The 15974-nt window shown below is 34.2% G+C and overlaps 2 protein-coding genes and 1 long non-coding RNA gene across 7 annotated transcripts; 1 reads left to right on the plus strand and 2 right to left on the minus strand.

Annotated features, from left to right (window-relative positions):
* Positions 1–1641: 1641 nt before the first annotated feature.
* On the minus strand, positions 1642–3063 carry LOC123217116. Its single transcript, XM_044637899.1, has 3 exons — positions 2287–3063; positions 2119–2196; positions 1642–2008 (listed from the first exon to the last, which is right to left on the minus strand). The coding sequence occupies exons 1-3, from the start codon at positions 2995–2997 to the stop codon at positions 2003–2005; spliced, it is 795 nt and encodes a 264-aa protein (XP_044493834.1). The 5' UTR covers positions 2998–3063; the 3' UTR covers positions 1642–2002.
* Positions 3064–5020: 1957 nt separating this feature from the next.
* Positions 5021–9198, plus strand: LOC123217117. 5 transcript variants are annotated; one of them, XR_006502420.1, is made up of 5 exons: positions 5021–5306; positions 7340–7849; positions 8072–8255; positions 8439–8535; positions 8637–9198. It is a non-coding gene; the product is annotated as an uncharacterized LOC123217117 (long non-coding RNA). The 5 variants fall into 5 exon arrangements; XR_006502421.1 differs by having other exon boundaries at positions 7340–7621; positions 7724–7849; positions 8072–8535; XR_006502419.1 differs by having other exon boundaries at positions 8072–8535.
* Positions 9199–14538: 5340 nt separating this feature from the next.
* Positions 14539–15436, minus strand: LOC123217569 (zinc finger protein GIS3-like). Its single transcript, XM_044638658.1, has one exon. It carries the CDS (start codon positions 15340–15342, stop codon positions 14635–14637), a length of 708 nt encoding a protein of 235 aa, XP_044494593.1. The 5' UTR covers positions 15343–15436; the 3' UTR covers positions 14539–14634.
* Positions 15437–15974: the final 538 nt, after the last annotated feature.

The following is a 15974-nucleotide window of genomic DNA, read 5'->3' on the forward strand; positions in this document are numbered from 1 at the left end:
ATTAAATATGAAATTCAAATTTCTCTTACATAAAATTTGCTCTGATAGGGCATAACTAATTAATGGGTTTAAACAGATTCGACCCCAATTTAATCCGATTCAAACGTCAAAGCCTAAATCAAGTTTGGTGGCTCCAAGTTGTCGGCCAAACCGGCCTATCTGACCCGGTTTTTAAAAGATTGATTGCAGTGCATTGGAACTTTACTGGATCCATTTTAGAATACAGAAGTGGGTAGACCAATTCAAAGACACCAGCTTGATACGTCAAAAACAGCAGCTTTGGTGGCTGGTTCCCATGCTCCTATATATGTCAACATTGGAGTGCTTCAACACCGTACCATTCAAAAAAGGGTGTCGATCATTTCCCAGAAAGAAATATCCAACCAAATCCAAGTTTCAGGGTATCACCAATGCATAGACAAAGCTACAGTCAAATTGTACCTTTCAGCAAGGCAAACCACATACACAATTTTCCCCAGAAACAAAGAAAGAAAAATCAAACAAGGTTATTTGTCATGATTACAGCTCGAGCAATGTTATGCATGTTTATAAGTAGTACCGATTTGAAAACAAATGATTATGTATCATCATGATTGTGACTTGAGTAATGTTATGATCGTTTATAATTAGTACCAATTTAAAAATTAATAATTATGTGTCATAATATGATTATAACACATCATCATTGTTATTTAAGTTGGTAATCATTATAAATGTGCATATCACTCTTGCAGCTCCGACTTCAAATTCAAGACCAACCAACTCTATATTTCAAGTACACATGATTCTTAGCACATTTTATCTGAGTAATGAAATCAAAAGATAAGTCAAGGATGAGGCAACCTGAACTTGGAACAACCCAGAGCTTGGAATGACCAAAGAGACTCACTGAACCAACAAGCTGAATTCAGCTGAAAATACGAAAACTGAAAAGGTATATAGCAGTGGCCCAGCCACAGCCAGAGCCGGATGGGTTGATCACAGGCCGTGCCAGACCAGACAAATGAAATAGTGTCTGTCCATCCCAACTGACATGTCTTGCGCAAAACTTCATTGCATTTCACTAAAAGTGCAGAAGGCAGACAGAGAGGCAGTCTATGACAAACTGCCTTCTCCCACTAAATTCATCCTCAATCTCAGCATGAAGTTCATTTATGGTTGAACCTAGAAACAAATAAATCTTTACAAAAGGCCAGCATCTTGCACAATTCAAGTGAAAGATGGAACCCACTAGCAATGCTCAATCTACTATTACATATAAGATTAATGATAACTTACCATTCTAGTGATTTCAGCACTACTGATCAAAGAACAAAAGAAGTAGCTGCAATGTAGAGTACGGATCTAAAACTGTGCAGGTAAGTGATTTGTGAGTCAGCGTGGATCAATAGTTAAGACTAATGTTATCAAAACTAGAAAAGAACACGAGCATAGAAGTCATCACTCCGAGAGCCTTGAGACATTATTTTAGCCAAGTAAGATAAACAAAACATGAACAACAGTTTATCAACAAGGAGGAAAAGACAACAAAGCTGATACAGTATGAACCTAATCATACACTGGTTCCTCAATTTTACTAGTTCATATAAAAAACAAGTTACCTTAAAAGATTATGTAGCTCACTAGCTCAAAACACAAATATTCACACAAAGTTAAAATCGAAGATTTGATTCTTGACATCAAGTATATTAAGAAAATGAAGCTCTAATAATGCCATTCTCTTGCATCCAACAACATCCAACCATCCCGTTTCTTTATACAGAATTATTATTCCACTAATAAGAAAGAAACAATGAATGACAAATTAATAAACAAAATTAGCGTTTCTACGCAACTGAAATTGCACCAAAAGGTTACCAGGAAATTCATCATTAGTATGAAATTCCCTCACAAAGATCGTGTGGTATTGTTTTGTTGTACACCACCAGATTAAGGTCACAAGTCATCAGTAGTCACAAATCAGAAGCCTCGAAACTCCCATATCGTCCCCCTTCTCCCATTACTACCTCTGCAAAGAGAACAAGATTTCAACATTAACAAATTAAACAAAAATCTCATTTCAAGAAGCACTTTTCCCTTATTTTCCCACGTCTTCTGAGCAAACAATCAAGCAATTACCTTTCCATTCTCAGCTAACTCCGGCACCTTATACGTATCAACAGTCACTTCCGTCAGCCATAATCCCGGAAACAAAGTCTGTAAACACAATCAAAGCTAATTTTTTTACAATTAAAACAACAAAAAGTTCATGTTTTTATTAAAAAGGCTTAAAACAAACACACTTACATCCAATTGCTTCTGCACGTATCTGGGCCGCTTCTTGGGCCTTCTCGGCGGCCGATGGCCGACCAACTCCATAAAATCTTCTTCGATCTCCTTCCTCGTCAAATTCACAGCGAATTTCACTCTCTCTTTCCTGACCTCCTTCAACCTTGGCGACTTGGCGCCAACACCGTCACTTATAATCGGCGATGAATTAGTTTTTTTCTCCTCGCTCCTAAATCCCTTACCCGCTGCCGCTCCACCAACCTGCGGCTCTTTACACGCAGCACGCCGAGTACGAAGATTCCACGGCGCCGCCGCCACCACAACAGCAGCCGCAGCAGGAGCCTCCTCCCCATCCTCTTCCTCGCCCACCTCATCCTCCAAATCCACAACCTCCCTCAAAATCTTATTTTTCATCTTATCCGCCGCCGCTTTGAGATCCTTTATAATCTTCTCATTCACCGCATCGATCCCTTCCTCTTCCGACTCCTTCCTCACCTTAAAAGACGTTGGAGATCGCCTGCGCGGCCTCTGCTCGTTTAACGACGTCTTGGCGGCAGTCGACGAATCCTCGAGCTTCATGCATCTTAAATGACGCTGGTGACCCCACTTCAGGTATGGCAACGTGAAGTTATGAAGTGGCTTTGATAATGATGATCTCTCGTGACTGCTCATTGCCATCGTCAACTCCTCCTCCCAGCTCGGCGGCCTCTCTCTCACACAAAAAACCATTCAATCTTCGAGTCTTTTGAAATTGCGTTTTTTTTTTTTTAAGAAAAGAAAAAATTTTGCTTCGTGGAATCGCCGGGAAGCCAAGGTTTTATAGGTGAAACGAAGCGGTTTCAACGTTCGGATGGGTGTTTTGGTAATTTCGGAATTTTGTATTGGGATTCCTACTAATGTGCGCCGCGGGTGTTAGTTTAAACAATGAATGGGATTTTCCCGGGGTGATAGTGTAAACACAATCAAAGCTAATTTCTTTAACCCCTCATACTTATCTAATCTTTCATTTAATACTTTCGTATGTTGTCTTATATCAAAATACATCTATCTATTTTTAACATATTATTTAAATCCTTAATCTATTATATAATATCAAAGTACTCCTATTTTTTCCTAACATTTCATTTAACCCTTTATAATTATTTAACCTTTTATTTAATTTCCTTGTATGTTATCTTGTATCAAAATACATTTATCTATTCTTAACCTATTATTTAAATCCTTCATATGTTATGTAATATGAAAATACCCCTATATTTTTTTAATATTTTTTTTACCCCCTATAATTATCTAACATGTCATTTAACACCTTTGTATATTGTCTCATATGAAAATGCATATATCTATTCATAACATTTCATTTATAATGCTCTTACAATGTTTAATATCAAAATACCTCTCATATTTTTATAATATTTTATTTGACCTTCCATAATTATCTAACACTTTATTTAACACCCGTGTATATTGTCTTATATCAAAATATACATATTTATTCTTAATATGTTATTTAAATCTTTTATATATTGTATAATATCAAAATGTCCTCCATATTTTTTTAACATTTCATTTAACCCCTAAATTATTATCTGATATTCAAATACCCTTTTACATGACATATAAACTAAATTTAATAAATAAAATTAAGTTTTGAGTTAAAATTCGTATAAATACATTTTTTTCACAAACTGATTTTTTTAATTTGAATTCAGAAATACAAATTTTTTTCTTTCAAACGAATTTATAGTAATTAATATTATGCAAAAATGAGAGTGAAAATGAGTATTTAAGTGATATAAAAAGTATATATAATAAGAGTGAGTGAGAGGGTTTATATAGATGTGGTGAAGGGTAATTTTGATATTTTAAAAAAAGTTTAGGGCATTTTTATTTAGAAATAGAAAAAATGAGTATTTTTGCTTAAGAATACAAAAATAGACATTTTTACTTAATAGAAAGGGTAAAATAGATATTTAATATAATTTCCCATTTCACAAATACTTGCAGTTAATGCATGTCTCATCACGAACACCATGTATCTAAGTTATTCACCACCATCCTTCATCACCAACATCATGAATCTAAGGTTATTCACTGCTATCCTAGCCAATGCTTTGTGCTAATGTCTATGGTTTCTTTGTTTCAACAATCGATTTGGTGGAGAAAGGTGCTAAAGTTGCCATAGTGAAAGCTAAAAAATGAGATGCAACATGCAGATAATTCACGATCACAATTTATGAGTTCATTAATATTATTAAAAGAAATGATCATAAAAAAATTCACTTCTAAATTTTTGAATTGATATCATGAAAATAACTTCAGCTTAATTTGTTGGTATATAGCAATGTTGGAGAAGAATATGATGACTTGTTAGAGAAGAAGATGAATAATAGTTAAAAAGCAAAACAATGGTTAGAGCTTGAAGAAGAAGAAGAAGAAGATTTGATATAGAAGAAAATAAACAATTAAAGGAGGAGGATGAAGAGGATCAACAACAAAAAAAAATCAACAAGGCAATTTTTAATGCAATAAACTTAATAAACCTTTGAACTTGAGTGGAGTTTTAATTTGAGTTCGATTTATTTAAATCAAATATAAATTTGAGTTTAAATCAGTTTGATCGAATCCTCCTCTAGTGTTGCGTAAATATATTACTTGAGACAATTTCTCGGGTGGAAGTACTAGAAGGCCCTCAAAAATATTAAAAATAAAACAGTAACCCTAATTTAAAAAAAAAAGGAAAAAGGAGAAACCACTCCTTTCAAATTTCAATTCCAAGCTCATTCGCTCTCCCCTCCGTCCTCTGAATCACAAAATAAAAAATACCGAACATACCCTTGCCACCACGAGGCTTAGGGAGATAGAGGCCTCTTTTGAACGATGGACCTGAAAGTTTACAATTCCATGACGCAACAGAAGGAGGCCTTCACGCCCAAAACCCCCCGGGAAAGTTGCCATTATGTCTGCGGCGTCACCGCGTATGACCTCAGCCGCCTCGCCCACGCTCGTGCTGCCTTCTCCTTCGACATACTCTACAGGTCTTTGATTCATCACATAACTTGTCAATCGAGCCATTTTAAATTTTCATTTTTTAGCTGAATTTTGAATTTTTATTTTAATATCATTAAAGTATAATTGCAATTGCACCTTTTCATGGCCGGTAAATTAGTAGTTATATTTATTTCTTTATTGCTTTTTGGGTCATTCTTATTTAGTTTATTGGCTAATTGATTTTCCTATGGGAGTTGGATGTGTCTAAAGCCCATGTTGCCTTTCTTTTCTTCACTTCTCCCACATATGTCTGAAGGATATCGCATTCTGGTGAGAGATGTATTCTTGATTGATTTGTGTTGAAACTCTGTAGATACCTACAACACTTAGGCTAAGAATTTCTATCATGGAATGGCTGAGTTGGTTGCTTATTACGGTTTTAAATTGTGATTTCAAATTGTAGTAAGTTTCTTTTAAAATACACTACGTGGAATCATTCCATTAGGGTTTCAATTGTTTTGTGATTCAATGTAATTTATATGTGCATAATAGCTGTGTGAAATTTTTGCTGGTGTTTTTGTAAGAATGAGGAAATTATATTACACATGAAAAAATCAGTTGTGCTATATAGTAAAATTTCAGAAAGAACCACGGTAATTCACATTGTTTATTTAATTTTCCTGAATTTCCTAAAAAGCAATAATGACATTCTTAGCTGGAAGATGCGAATGTTTGGTTAGTGTATCAGTCACCCATTTGAACAATCAATTTTGATCGTTTTTTGTTATAATTTTTTGATGCCACCCTAGTGGGTACTTTTACATTTTGGCTACTTTCAAATTTTTTATGGGAGCTGGCTACAACATGTTCTTTTGGCTATAATAGTATGTGGATTTTTCAGATGATTTGTCGGGCAAGTGATCTTGGAGGGAAATTCCCCATTTATAGCTGCACAATGTAATTCAGATGCACCATCCATTCTTCTTGGACCAATGTAATGGTTATATAAAATTAGGAGACGATGATGTTCATTATAATTTCTTCTTATATTATTTAAATTGTTTCTCTGTATCTGTTTGGGTTTAGTAAAGCATGGCGATGGGTATCCATGATTTTTGCATGTTATTTCGATTTTTCATGAGCATGTGTAGACTTTATAAATCTGGACATGTAATATTCCTTCAAATATGCTTCCGTGGAGTTCCTGGATCTGGTGCAACCAAGCTCGTATTCTTCATGTGAGCCCTCTTGGGTGTTTTCTCCTTTAACCTTGAAAGCTTAATTTTGTAGCTTTCATACTAAAAGCTCACATGGATACATTTTGAAGAACATGGATTTGTGATGGTTTTGGACAAATAACAATTAAATGATCTTGACCTAGGTTTGTGTTATCAATTTGTTGCGTGGTTGTGTAATTTGATTGTGATATGGAGCAAACCCAGTGGGTTTTTGTTTTTGTTTATTATGTTGACTCTTGGAAGAAATTTTCTCTTTGTTTTGGATGTTTTTGTTGGATTGGATGTCTAGACATGTCCCCATGATGCAACCATGTTCGGTGTTGCACTTGGATGGCACTGAAATCCAATATCTCCTACATCAGTCTCATTGTAGAAGTATATACAATGATGTTGGTTAATTCAGATGCACTGTAATTTCCGTAACTATGTTAAGTTGAGCACATGCTGTTGCTTACATGGCGGTCTTTATCTTCCTTTTAATGGTGTTTTTTGCTTCTTCTGGATGATATTGTTATTTTTTATAATGATTCATACAAGTCCATCTTTTAGGATTGGTTGATTTCTTGACATGTAAATTACCTGTGTTTTGCTGATCATTAATAATGACTGCGCATATGTGTTTGACGGAGATGTGTTATTTGCTGTAAATAAATCTCCAAATTATGGTCAGTTATCGTGACAAAAGCTGGAACACAATAGAGCTGGTGAGTGTGTAGCTGTTGACTCTAGAAAGTGTAATCCTGCAGACTTTGCACTTTGGAAGGGGGGAAACCTTCTCATGCTACACCACTTTTGTAATCTCATCGCCAGCACTCATATTCTTTTTATTTATATCTTTGCAGGTAGCAAAGCCTGGTGAACCAAGTTGGGACAGCTCTTGGTCTCCTGGAAGACCAGGGTGGCACATAGAATGCAGTGCAAGGAGTGCTCATTGTCTGACCTTCAAGTTTGATATTCATGGTGATGGAATTAATATGATTTTTCCACATCATGAAAATGAGATTGCCCAGAGTTGTGCTGCATGCTAAGAGAGTAGTGTGGGCCATTGGATGCATAATGGGCATGTAACTAATAACAATGAGAAAATGTTAAAATCATTGGGAAATTTTTTCACAAGTCGCCAGGTGAAATCAGTTTGAATAATGTCTGCATAGTTATCTCTTTTTAGGTGGCCACAGTTTAATGCTACTATATCTGTTTGAAAATAACCCATCAGTTTCTTGCAGATTACTGAGCAATGTGATCCACTGGCCTTCGACACTTTTTAATAAGTGCATATTATCGATCTCCTCTCAATGACACAGTCTTGCAGCTGGAAAGTTCATCAGATGCTGTTTTTTAATATATATCTGGTTAGAAGCTTATCTGACTATTCAAAAACTTTTATTGAATGATTTGTCCTTTTTTGCTTGCATGTCAAAGTGGATGCATCCTTTAGAGATCCTGAGAGTTGAAGATATTTTCATTGTCTTATATTTTGCAAGCAAGTTATTTATTTTATTTCTTTGTTTAACTAGAGTTTGTGTGTGCACGCTTGTGCTAATAATTTATTATGCCCAAATATCCTGTATTAGGCATTGCTAGATTGTGAAGTTGCTTTATCATCAGCTCGAGAAGGAAGCCTCAAGGATGACATAGAAATGAAAGATGGCAAAGTAGCCCCCGTCATTTAATCTGCTGAAGACTACATCAATAAGCTTTATAGTGAATTCTAGTGTAGAATGTCGGATGACTTGAATACATCAACTATATTTACTGGTGCCTTCCAAGATGCCTTGAAATTCATAAATAGTTCTTTGAACTTGTTTAAGTTACTCATCTGATACCTATTTTGATATTGCCTGACTATTTCAATTTCTCAATCAATCAATCAAATCTACTTGGTTTCTGGAATGAGATGAAAGTGTTCTTTTGACCCCTTTTTTGGTTGATAATTTCCAGAAGCAGCAACCTAGAAAACAGCAGTTATCCATGTTGCAGTCCCTTGTTAAAGTAGAGTGGCATTCTGGGATTGTTGCCACCTGGAACTTACTCTGAGGTGAACAGTCCTGTGTGATGATTTTATGTAGTTTTCTTGACGATACAGAAATCTTCTTTTGGTTAGGATTTTTTGACAAAAAAGATGGTTCTGCTTAACAGGTTTTAGAACAGTTTAAAGAGTAGGCATTGAAGAGGGCCTGATTGAGGAAAGAGCGGCTGCTCGGGAAAATAGAGTTCTCTAAGAGTGATCAGATCAGGGCTAATTTGACTGCAAAGGGCATTGCACTCATGGATATTGGTAAAGAAACAATTTGGGGACCTTGTGTCCCAGTCAAACTGGAAAAAGAAGCACCTCCAGCTGTTAAAGAGCCAAAGGCCACCACTACATTTGCAACTGGAGAAGAACAAAAGGCTTGATGATGAACCTTGTATAGCTTTTATACCCTGCCGTAGTTAATCCTGAATGGTGACTGGTACACTTTAAATCACCAGCCAATTAAGAAAATACATATAAATTTTGATTCACATGTCAAGTGATGCTGCAACATCTGATGATTTTTTCCGATTTTGTGACACCATGAAGCGACGAGTAAGCATACTGGGCGTATACTGGTTCTGGCATCACTGAACAGAAAGTGAGCAGAAAACTTTATTTGTGTAACCGTCCAATGAATTCTACTACACAGGGTTTTGATTTGTATAATACAAAGATTTTCCATGACCCCCTTTGAGAATGCAGATTCATGATAGATTGTGAGCCTTCCAAATGTAATTGGAAGTTAAATCCAAAAGTCAGTTTGGGGCTATCTCCCTTCTTTCTCTCGAAACCCACGTGAAAATACAGATTTTCTATGACCCTCTTTGAAATTACAGATTCATGACAGATTGTGAGCCTTCCAAATGTAATTGAAATAAAATCCAAAGGTCAGCTTGGGGCTATCTCCCTTCTTTTTCTTGAAACTCATTTGAATACGATATCTGTTAGGGATGACAATTTGATCTCGACCCTTCTTGATCCTAACGAAAAGGGGATTCTCCAATAGAAATGGGAAAGGGGACAGAGACAGGGATGAAAAAAATCTCCGTAATCAGGGATAGACCGGGGATAGGGATACATGTGTTCCCTCTCCGTCCCTTTATATTAATATATTTATTTAAAATACTGATATATTTTTATAGTTTTAAATTATTTATATTTTTCAAATTTATTTAGGTTTTTGTTGTGCATATTAAGAAAGTTAATATATTATATTTATGATATTTGAAATAGTAGATTAATTTTAATTTTGTTTAATTTTATTATTTAATATATTTATATTGTATTTACAAGATAAAAATAATATATTTTTTTTATGAATATGGGAAGGAGATTTTTTCTCGCGGGGACGAAGAGGGGACGGAGAGGGAATTTTTCTTTGCGAGAAAGAGACAAAAAATCATTTTTATCCCCGTAACAGAGATAGGTTGAAAACAGGGATTGATATCCCCTATAAGGACGGAAACAGGGATTGAGATCCCCTCTCTGCCTCTCTCTATTGCCACCCCTAATATCTGTAAAGTAAACCAATGACGTTCAGGCCACCTGATCAAATTGAGCTGATTTGATGATCAACTGAGTCATCTCGGAATGCGTTCAGCCCTGCTCAACAGTAATGTTTTAAACGCAGCCAAATGGTACTAGTAATATGTGGGTCTGATGAGGTACAATGCTACTGGACTATTCATTCACGTGGTTACAATGAAGGGCAGACTAGAACCAAATCTGTTTTCATGTGCTTATAAAGTCGTAAATGTACTTGTTGATGTCTATCTAACTGTACTTCGCAATCAGTCGAACTCCCTATTGAAATATCATCTTTTTGTTTCACCTTTAGGCACCCATTTTTACACCCATTTCTATTCCATGATAGTTAAAAGAGGAGAAAGAAAGTCCACCATTTAGGGGTGGCTTGGAGTGAGTTCATGATTCAGTTCGAACCATTCCTTTTTAAGCTGAAGCTGAAGATCGACAGCTTAGTTTCAGAACTACTCTTTTCTTTTATCCTATGATAATATTTATCCCACATGATGATATTGTTTATCTCATTAATTATCCTTTGATGATATTATTTATCAATTTGAACAAGGATTGATGAGATAATTATAACCCTATATTAGTTAATTAAAAAAAATTATATATATATATATATATATATATATATATATATGTCTATTATAACATTTATATAACATAATTACTTCTATGAATAAATAATTAAATATGCCCATAATGAATGTTAATTATGCCCATATTTATTATATCTTCTCATGAACCAATATAATTTTGATATGATTATATTTGATAAAAATAAATATCATGTGAGCAATAATTCTTACACCCTAGACTTAGCTCGGATTAAATCCACTGTTACCCCTATTCATACAGTCAAAAGTCACGCACTCAGCCACTCTTTTTTCTATCTGCCTCTTTTAAGCAAACACAAGAGTGTTGTGCTCTCTTAAAGTTAGGCTCGTCTTGTCTTTGGTATATATCTATGACCAAGACTAATTTGTTGCTTTCTTGCATATTCATGCATGGCTGCTGCACCCAATAAGCAAAAGATATACATGATTTTCAAAGTTAGTTGTTGGGATTTGACCTTTGCTTGGAAAAAGGTATGCCTAAGACTTGTTTGCCCTTGAAAGAAGATGACAATTTTTCATTAAATTATACATGGATTTGGAAAGTGTTTCAATCCCTTATCAAACTTGTCAGAGAAAAGACATGGCTCCTTAGAGTACTAGATCTGTCTTTTCCCTCAAACTTTAGAGGTAATTGATAGTTTTAAGTAGATATTTAAATTATATATTTTTATGTAAATATTTGTTACTACTATCAAGATTTGCATCAACAATCGTTTCACTCATGCTTATACCTTAGGTTTCACAACTACCATCATGCATTCCTACTCATTGAAGCTTGATGCTTGCCTTAACAGTTGGGTATAAGTTACACGTTTAATATCATCTATTTTTGGGGTTAATTGATTAGACAGGTAAATTATTACATACTTTTTAATGGATTTCAACTTTTATGAGTATAGTTTCGTTGTCTAATTTTAAATTAAAATAATATATTATTTAAATATGTAATTAGATATTTAAAACTAAATGTATATAGTTTGATTGTTGTTAAAGTAGTAGAGTTTAGAGATGCTTAACTTAATCCTAAGGAAAATGGATGTTCCGTTGGAGGCTTTAAGTCATGTTATCTACAGTTGTTTTCTTTTGTATATTGGTAGGTTAGATTTTGATGAAGATGATGCCGGTTTTGTTGAGGCAAGAGCAAGAGATTGAATTCTGATTCCACTATTTTTTCAATGTAGGGGCCAAACCAACCTACTTAGCTAACAACATAAAATATCTTTGCATGATTTCATCATCCTTGATGAAAATTCAAAACATCACAAAATATTTTAAGATTCGAATCTTAAATTTCTTCAAACCTGTTAGGTGGATTCGGTGTTAGTGCACAAGTCTCATACTTTAACCTTAGAGAGCTTTGCCATCCATGACTCACTTATCTTGTTTAATTTATACAAGTTTACGTAAGCTTCTAAAATATTTTTCTGAATTGTAAAAACACCCACATCCGCAAGTAAAATATTGAAGAATTTTCTCAACGATTTCTCTCTCTGGTTCAGGTTTTGATGGCAACCAGCCCATTTGATATCATGCATTCATCTTCTCCTCCAATGAAGATAAATTTAGGCCTGCATGCATGTGATTCGTTCCACATTCCATCACCTCTAACCCCAAGTCAAGAAAATGTGACAAAGGTGATAAGAACAACCACCACCATCAAAAACCCCACCCCACCCCACTCCCCTCCCCTTCCTCCTCCTCCTCATCTTAACCCACCACCCCCCCACACAAACCACACCACACCCCCACAAACCACACCCACCCCACCCCACCCCCCCCCCCCCCCCCCCCCCCCCCCCCAACAACAACCCCCCAATTCCTTCCCCACCCCCCGGCCGGGCAATTACTTAGAGTTTTGGGGACTGCATACAACAGTCATGCAATCATCTCCCAACTTTGGCAAAACTAGCAATGTTTAGATTTCTAAATAATGTGTTATTATGTAATTGAGTGTTATTTTATTTTTAATTTAAAATTATTTAATCATATTATAATATATCATTCGAGGTATTTGATTTATTACTTAAAATTAAATGCACATAGTTTTATTATATTATTATCATTATTCAACTTTTTCATATATATATATACATATATACACGCAAATGGAGGAGGTATACTTTCTCCTCTTATGAGATCTTTTTTTGAATGTTGAATTCAAACTAATGTAATCGCCAATCAGCTCTTTTAATCTTCTGAAAATAAAAATAAAAAAACAACTGATCTTTCATCATCAAAGTTTTATTGAGGACATTTAATCCTCAATATTATGTAAAACATGCCACAAATTTTTTGATTTAAAAAAAGAACCACAACATGGGTGAACTTAATTTAAGTTGAATATGTTGACTCCAGTTTAAATAGCATCTATAATACTTAATTCAAATTAAAACTAGAACTCATTAGAGTTGGTGTACAATATCTTATAAAAGTTATCAACAAAGTAAAAAATATCATTAAATGAGTGAAATTTGTTATTAATGGAATAAATAATATAATCAAATGAATAAATAAGTCAAGTTACTGAATTAGAATTCTATTTCAAAATTGCCTCATTCAAACGGAGCTATGGCTTTGAGAGGAATCGGCTCAAATCAAATTGGCTCTTAACCACAAACATGATCATTCAACTATAACTTTCACAAAATTGGTAAGTTGATCTCTCTCCTCAATGTTAATGTCACCTTCTAAATATTTGGATCCCTTTTGTATTTTTAAAAAAAAAAAAAAACAGTTTAAGAGTGGTAATTTAAATACTTTTAGCACCATAAACTAATTGGGTTAAAGATTTTTCCCTATGCATTATAAAGATATACAACCTACATAAAGGATAATTTGTGAGTAACTATCACTTCATGATTCACCAAAAAAGAATAATCAAAGAAAAAGGGAGATGTGTGACTTCTTTTTCCAATTTTTTCTTGCATAAAACGATTAAAAACATGATAGTTGAATTAAAATTTTAATTTTTTATATCGTATATTATATATTTTATTATTGAATACACAATTTTTTAAATAATAAAATAATAAAAACTTTCAATATCATGCAATTCAAAGTGTTGAAATTTCTTGTATATATCTTTATTGGTAAAATTATCAATACATACTATACCAATTTTCACTTTTAGATATATAAAATTCAATAAAACTATGTGTACTCATTTTTGGTACACAATTTATATACACAGATGATATGTTATCATGTGATTGAATATTTTTTTATCATATAATGACATATTTTAAAATAATCTAATTACATGATGATACATCATTGTGTACATGAATTGTGTATCAAAAATGGATACACATAGCATTGCTCTATAAAATTTTTTACTTATATCATATTGAATATTAGCATCATTAAACAACATTCCTCAAAATTTGAGTACTGCTTGTTCATTATATAAATGAAACATATCTTATAATAAAATCATTAAGAGATATTTTTAAAAAAATAATACGAAATAAATATTTCCTACAATTATAAATAATATAAATATTTTTAATTAAGAAGAGAAGAATCTGAAAATTCCAGATTAATTGGGGTAAGTAGCGTGAGGGATAATCAAGAAAAAAATAAACCAAATAACATTAGGATAATGTGCAAGATTACAATAATTAAATAGGTTTTAGCATTGATCCACCCGGTCGGACCCAAACCCAAATAGGGGTTGATCCAATTATAGCTAACTTAAATCGAATCTAAGATTTAGTTTGAATTAATCAGTTTCGAAAGAAAATTCTAGTAAAATAATTTGATATGAAATTGATATTATTTTTTTATTTAATGATATTATTTATTTTGTTAATAAAACTATTTATTCTTCTAACAATATTATTTACTTTATTAACAATTATTCAAAGATGCTACTTACTAATTCAAACAAGTTCGATTTGAAACTTCAACTTGAACTTAAAATCAACATTTAGATATTGATTGGGATTGGATTGAATCCACCCGTGATCCCAAATCATGACCCAGCCGGAGCAAGACTCAGATGCAAATCCAAGCCTAATCCATCGTCAAAACTGGGTGCTCCATCTCCCTTTGATAACGGGGGCCCACCCAGTGCCAGTCCATGGGCCCTACTCTGTAAATGGGCACCCATCAAATTCACACCGAAATCCCCCACACGCGCACCATGCGCTGATCCCCCTTCACATCCCCCAGGGGCACTATTCGCTATCAGACACCCATGGGACACCGGGAAGGCTGGAGCCACCGCGCGTGGAATGTATACCCACGAATGTGCCGCCTCGGAAGCCGCCGTGGGGAACACCAAAGGCCTAGCCGGGGCCAGGAGATGCACCGGAGGAGCAAACGCCGAGATCACAGGGTTCCTCGCGAATGAAATAGCTGCGTTTCTTTTGGCTAATAACTGAGCCCGTTTGAGCTGCTGCCTTTCCTTCTTATGCGCGTTCTGGTGGCCGCCAAGCGCCTGCGAGTTGGCGAATTCCCGGAAACAGTACTGACACTCGTACTTACGGTCATTGGAAGGAGGAAAGCTTGAAGAATCAGGGAACTCGGCTAGAGTTTTTGGAGTAGGACTAGTGGTGGGGTGTGATGATATGTCATCCTTGTCTTCAGAAACGTCAAAGCCGAAGAGTTTTAAACGGGCAGTGGTAGTGGGCGGTGATGGTGGAGGAGGAAGCTTGGTTTGATAGTCAAGGTCAGCCATATGGAGCGGCAAAAGTGGTTTGTGTTAAGAAGTGGTTTGGTTAGAGAGAAACGAAGGAGAGAGGAAATTTCACGCGAAAGAAAGTGTTGCATGAAAGGGGTTTTATATACTAAATAAAGCCAATAAAATTTCATACGTAATGTTATAAATAAATAATAATATATTATTGTATAATTAAATATTATTTTATTTTATTAAATATTTATAATAAAAAATAAAAAATAATTTAAAATATGTTATAAAATAAGTTAAAATTTATAAATATGACCTAACAATATCTAAGAACTCAAAAGAATATTGTTAATTATCTATCCATTTCGATTTTAATTTATTTAAGGCCCAAAGATTTATTTTTACTTAAAGGTTGTTCTTTTTTATTTTAATTTTCACTTATCAATTTTAAAAAATTTAAAAATTTATTTATTTGTTAATTTTTTATGTTACTATTTTAGATAAAATCATTATTTTAAAATTTTATTTAAAGAAATAATAATTTATTTCATTTTTTATTATAGTTTTGAAAATTAACCTTTTTTTTCCTGATTCTTTTTTAGTTTTACAAAACAGCAATTTCCCCCCCGTTTATTTTAGGGTTTCCCTTTACACTTGGAAAATCTCGGCTCACCCCTAAA

The sequence above is a fragment of the Mangifera indica genome, chromosome 5 (assembly GCF_011075055.1).
Source record: "Mangifera indica cultivar Alphonso chromosome 5, CATAS_Mindica_2.1, whole genome shotgun sequence".
In the NCBI taxonomy this organism is placed as follows: Eukaryota; Viridiplantae; Streptophyta; class Magnoliopsida; order Sapindales; family Anacardiaceae; genus Mangifera; species Mangifera indica.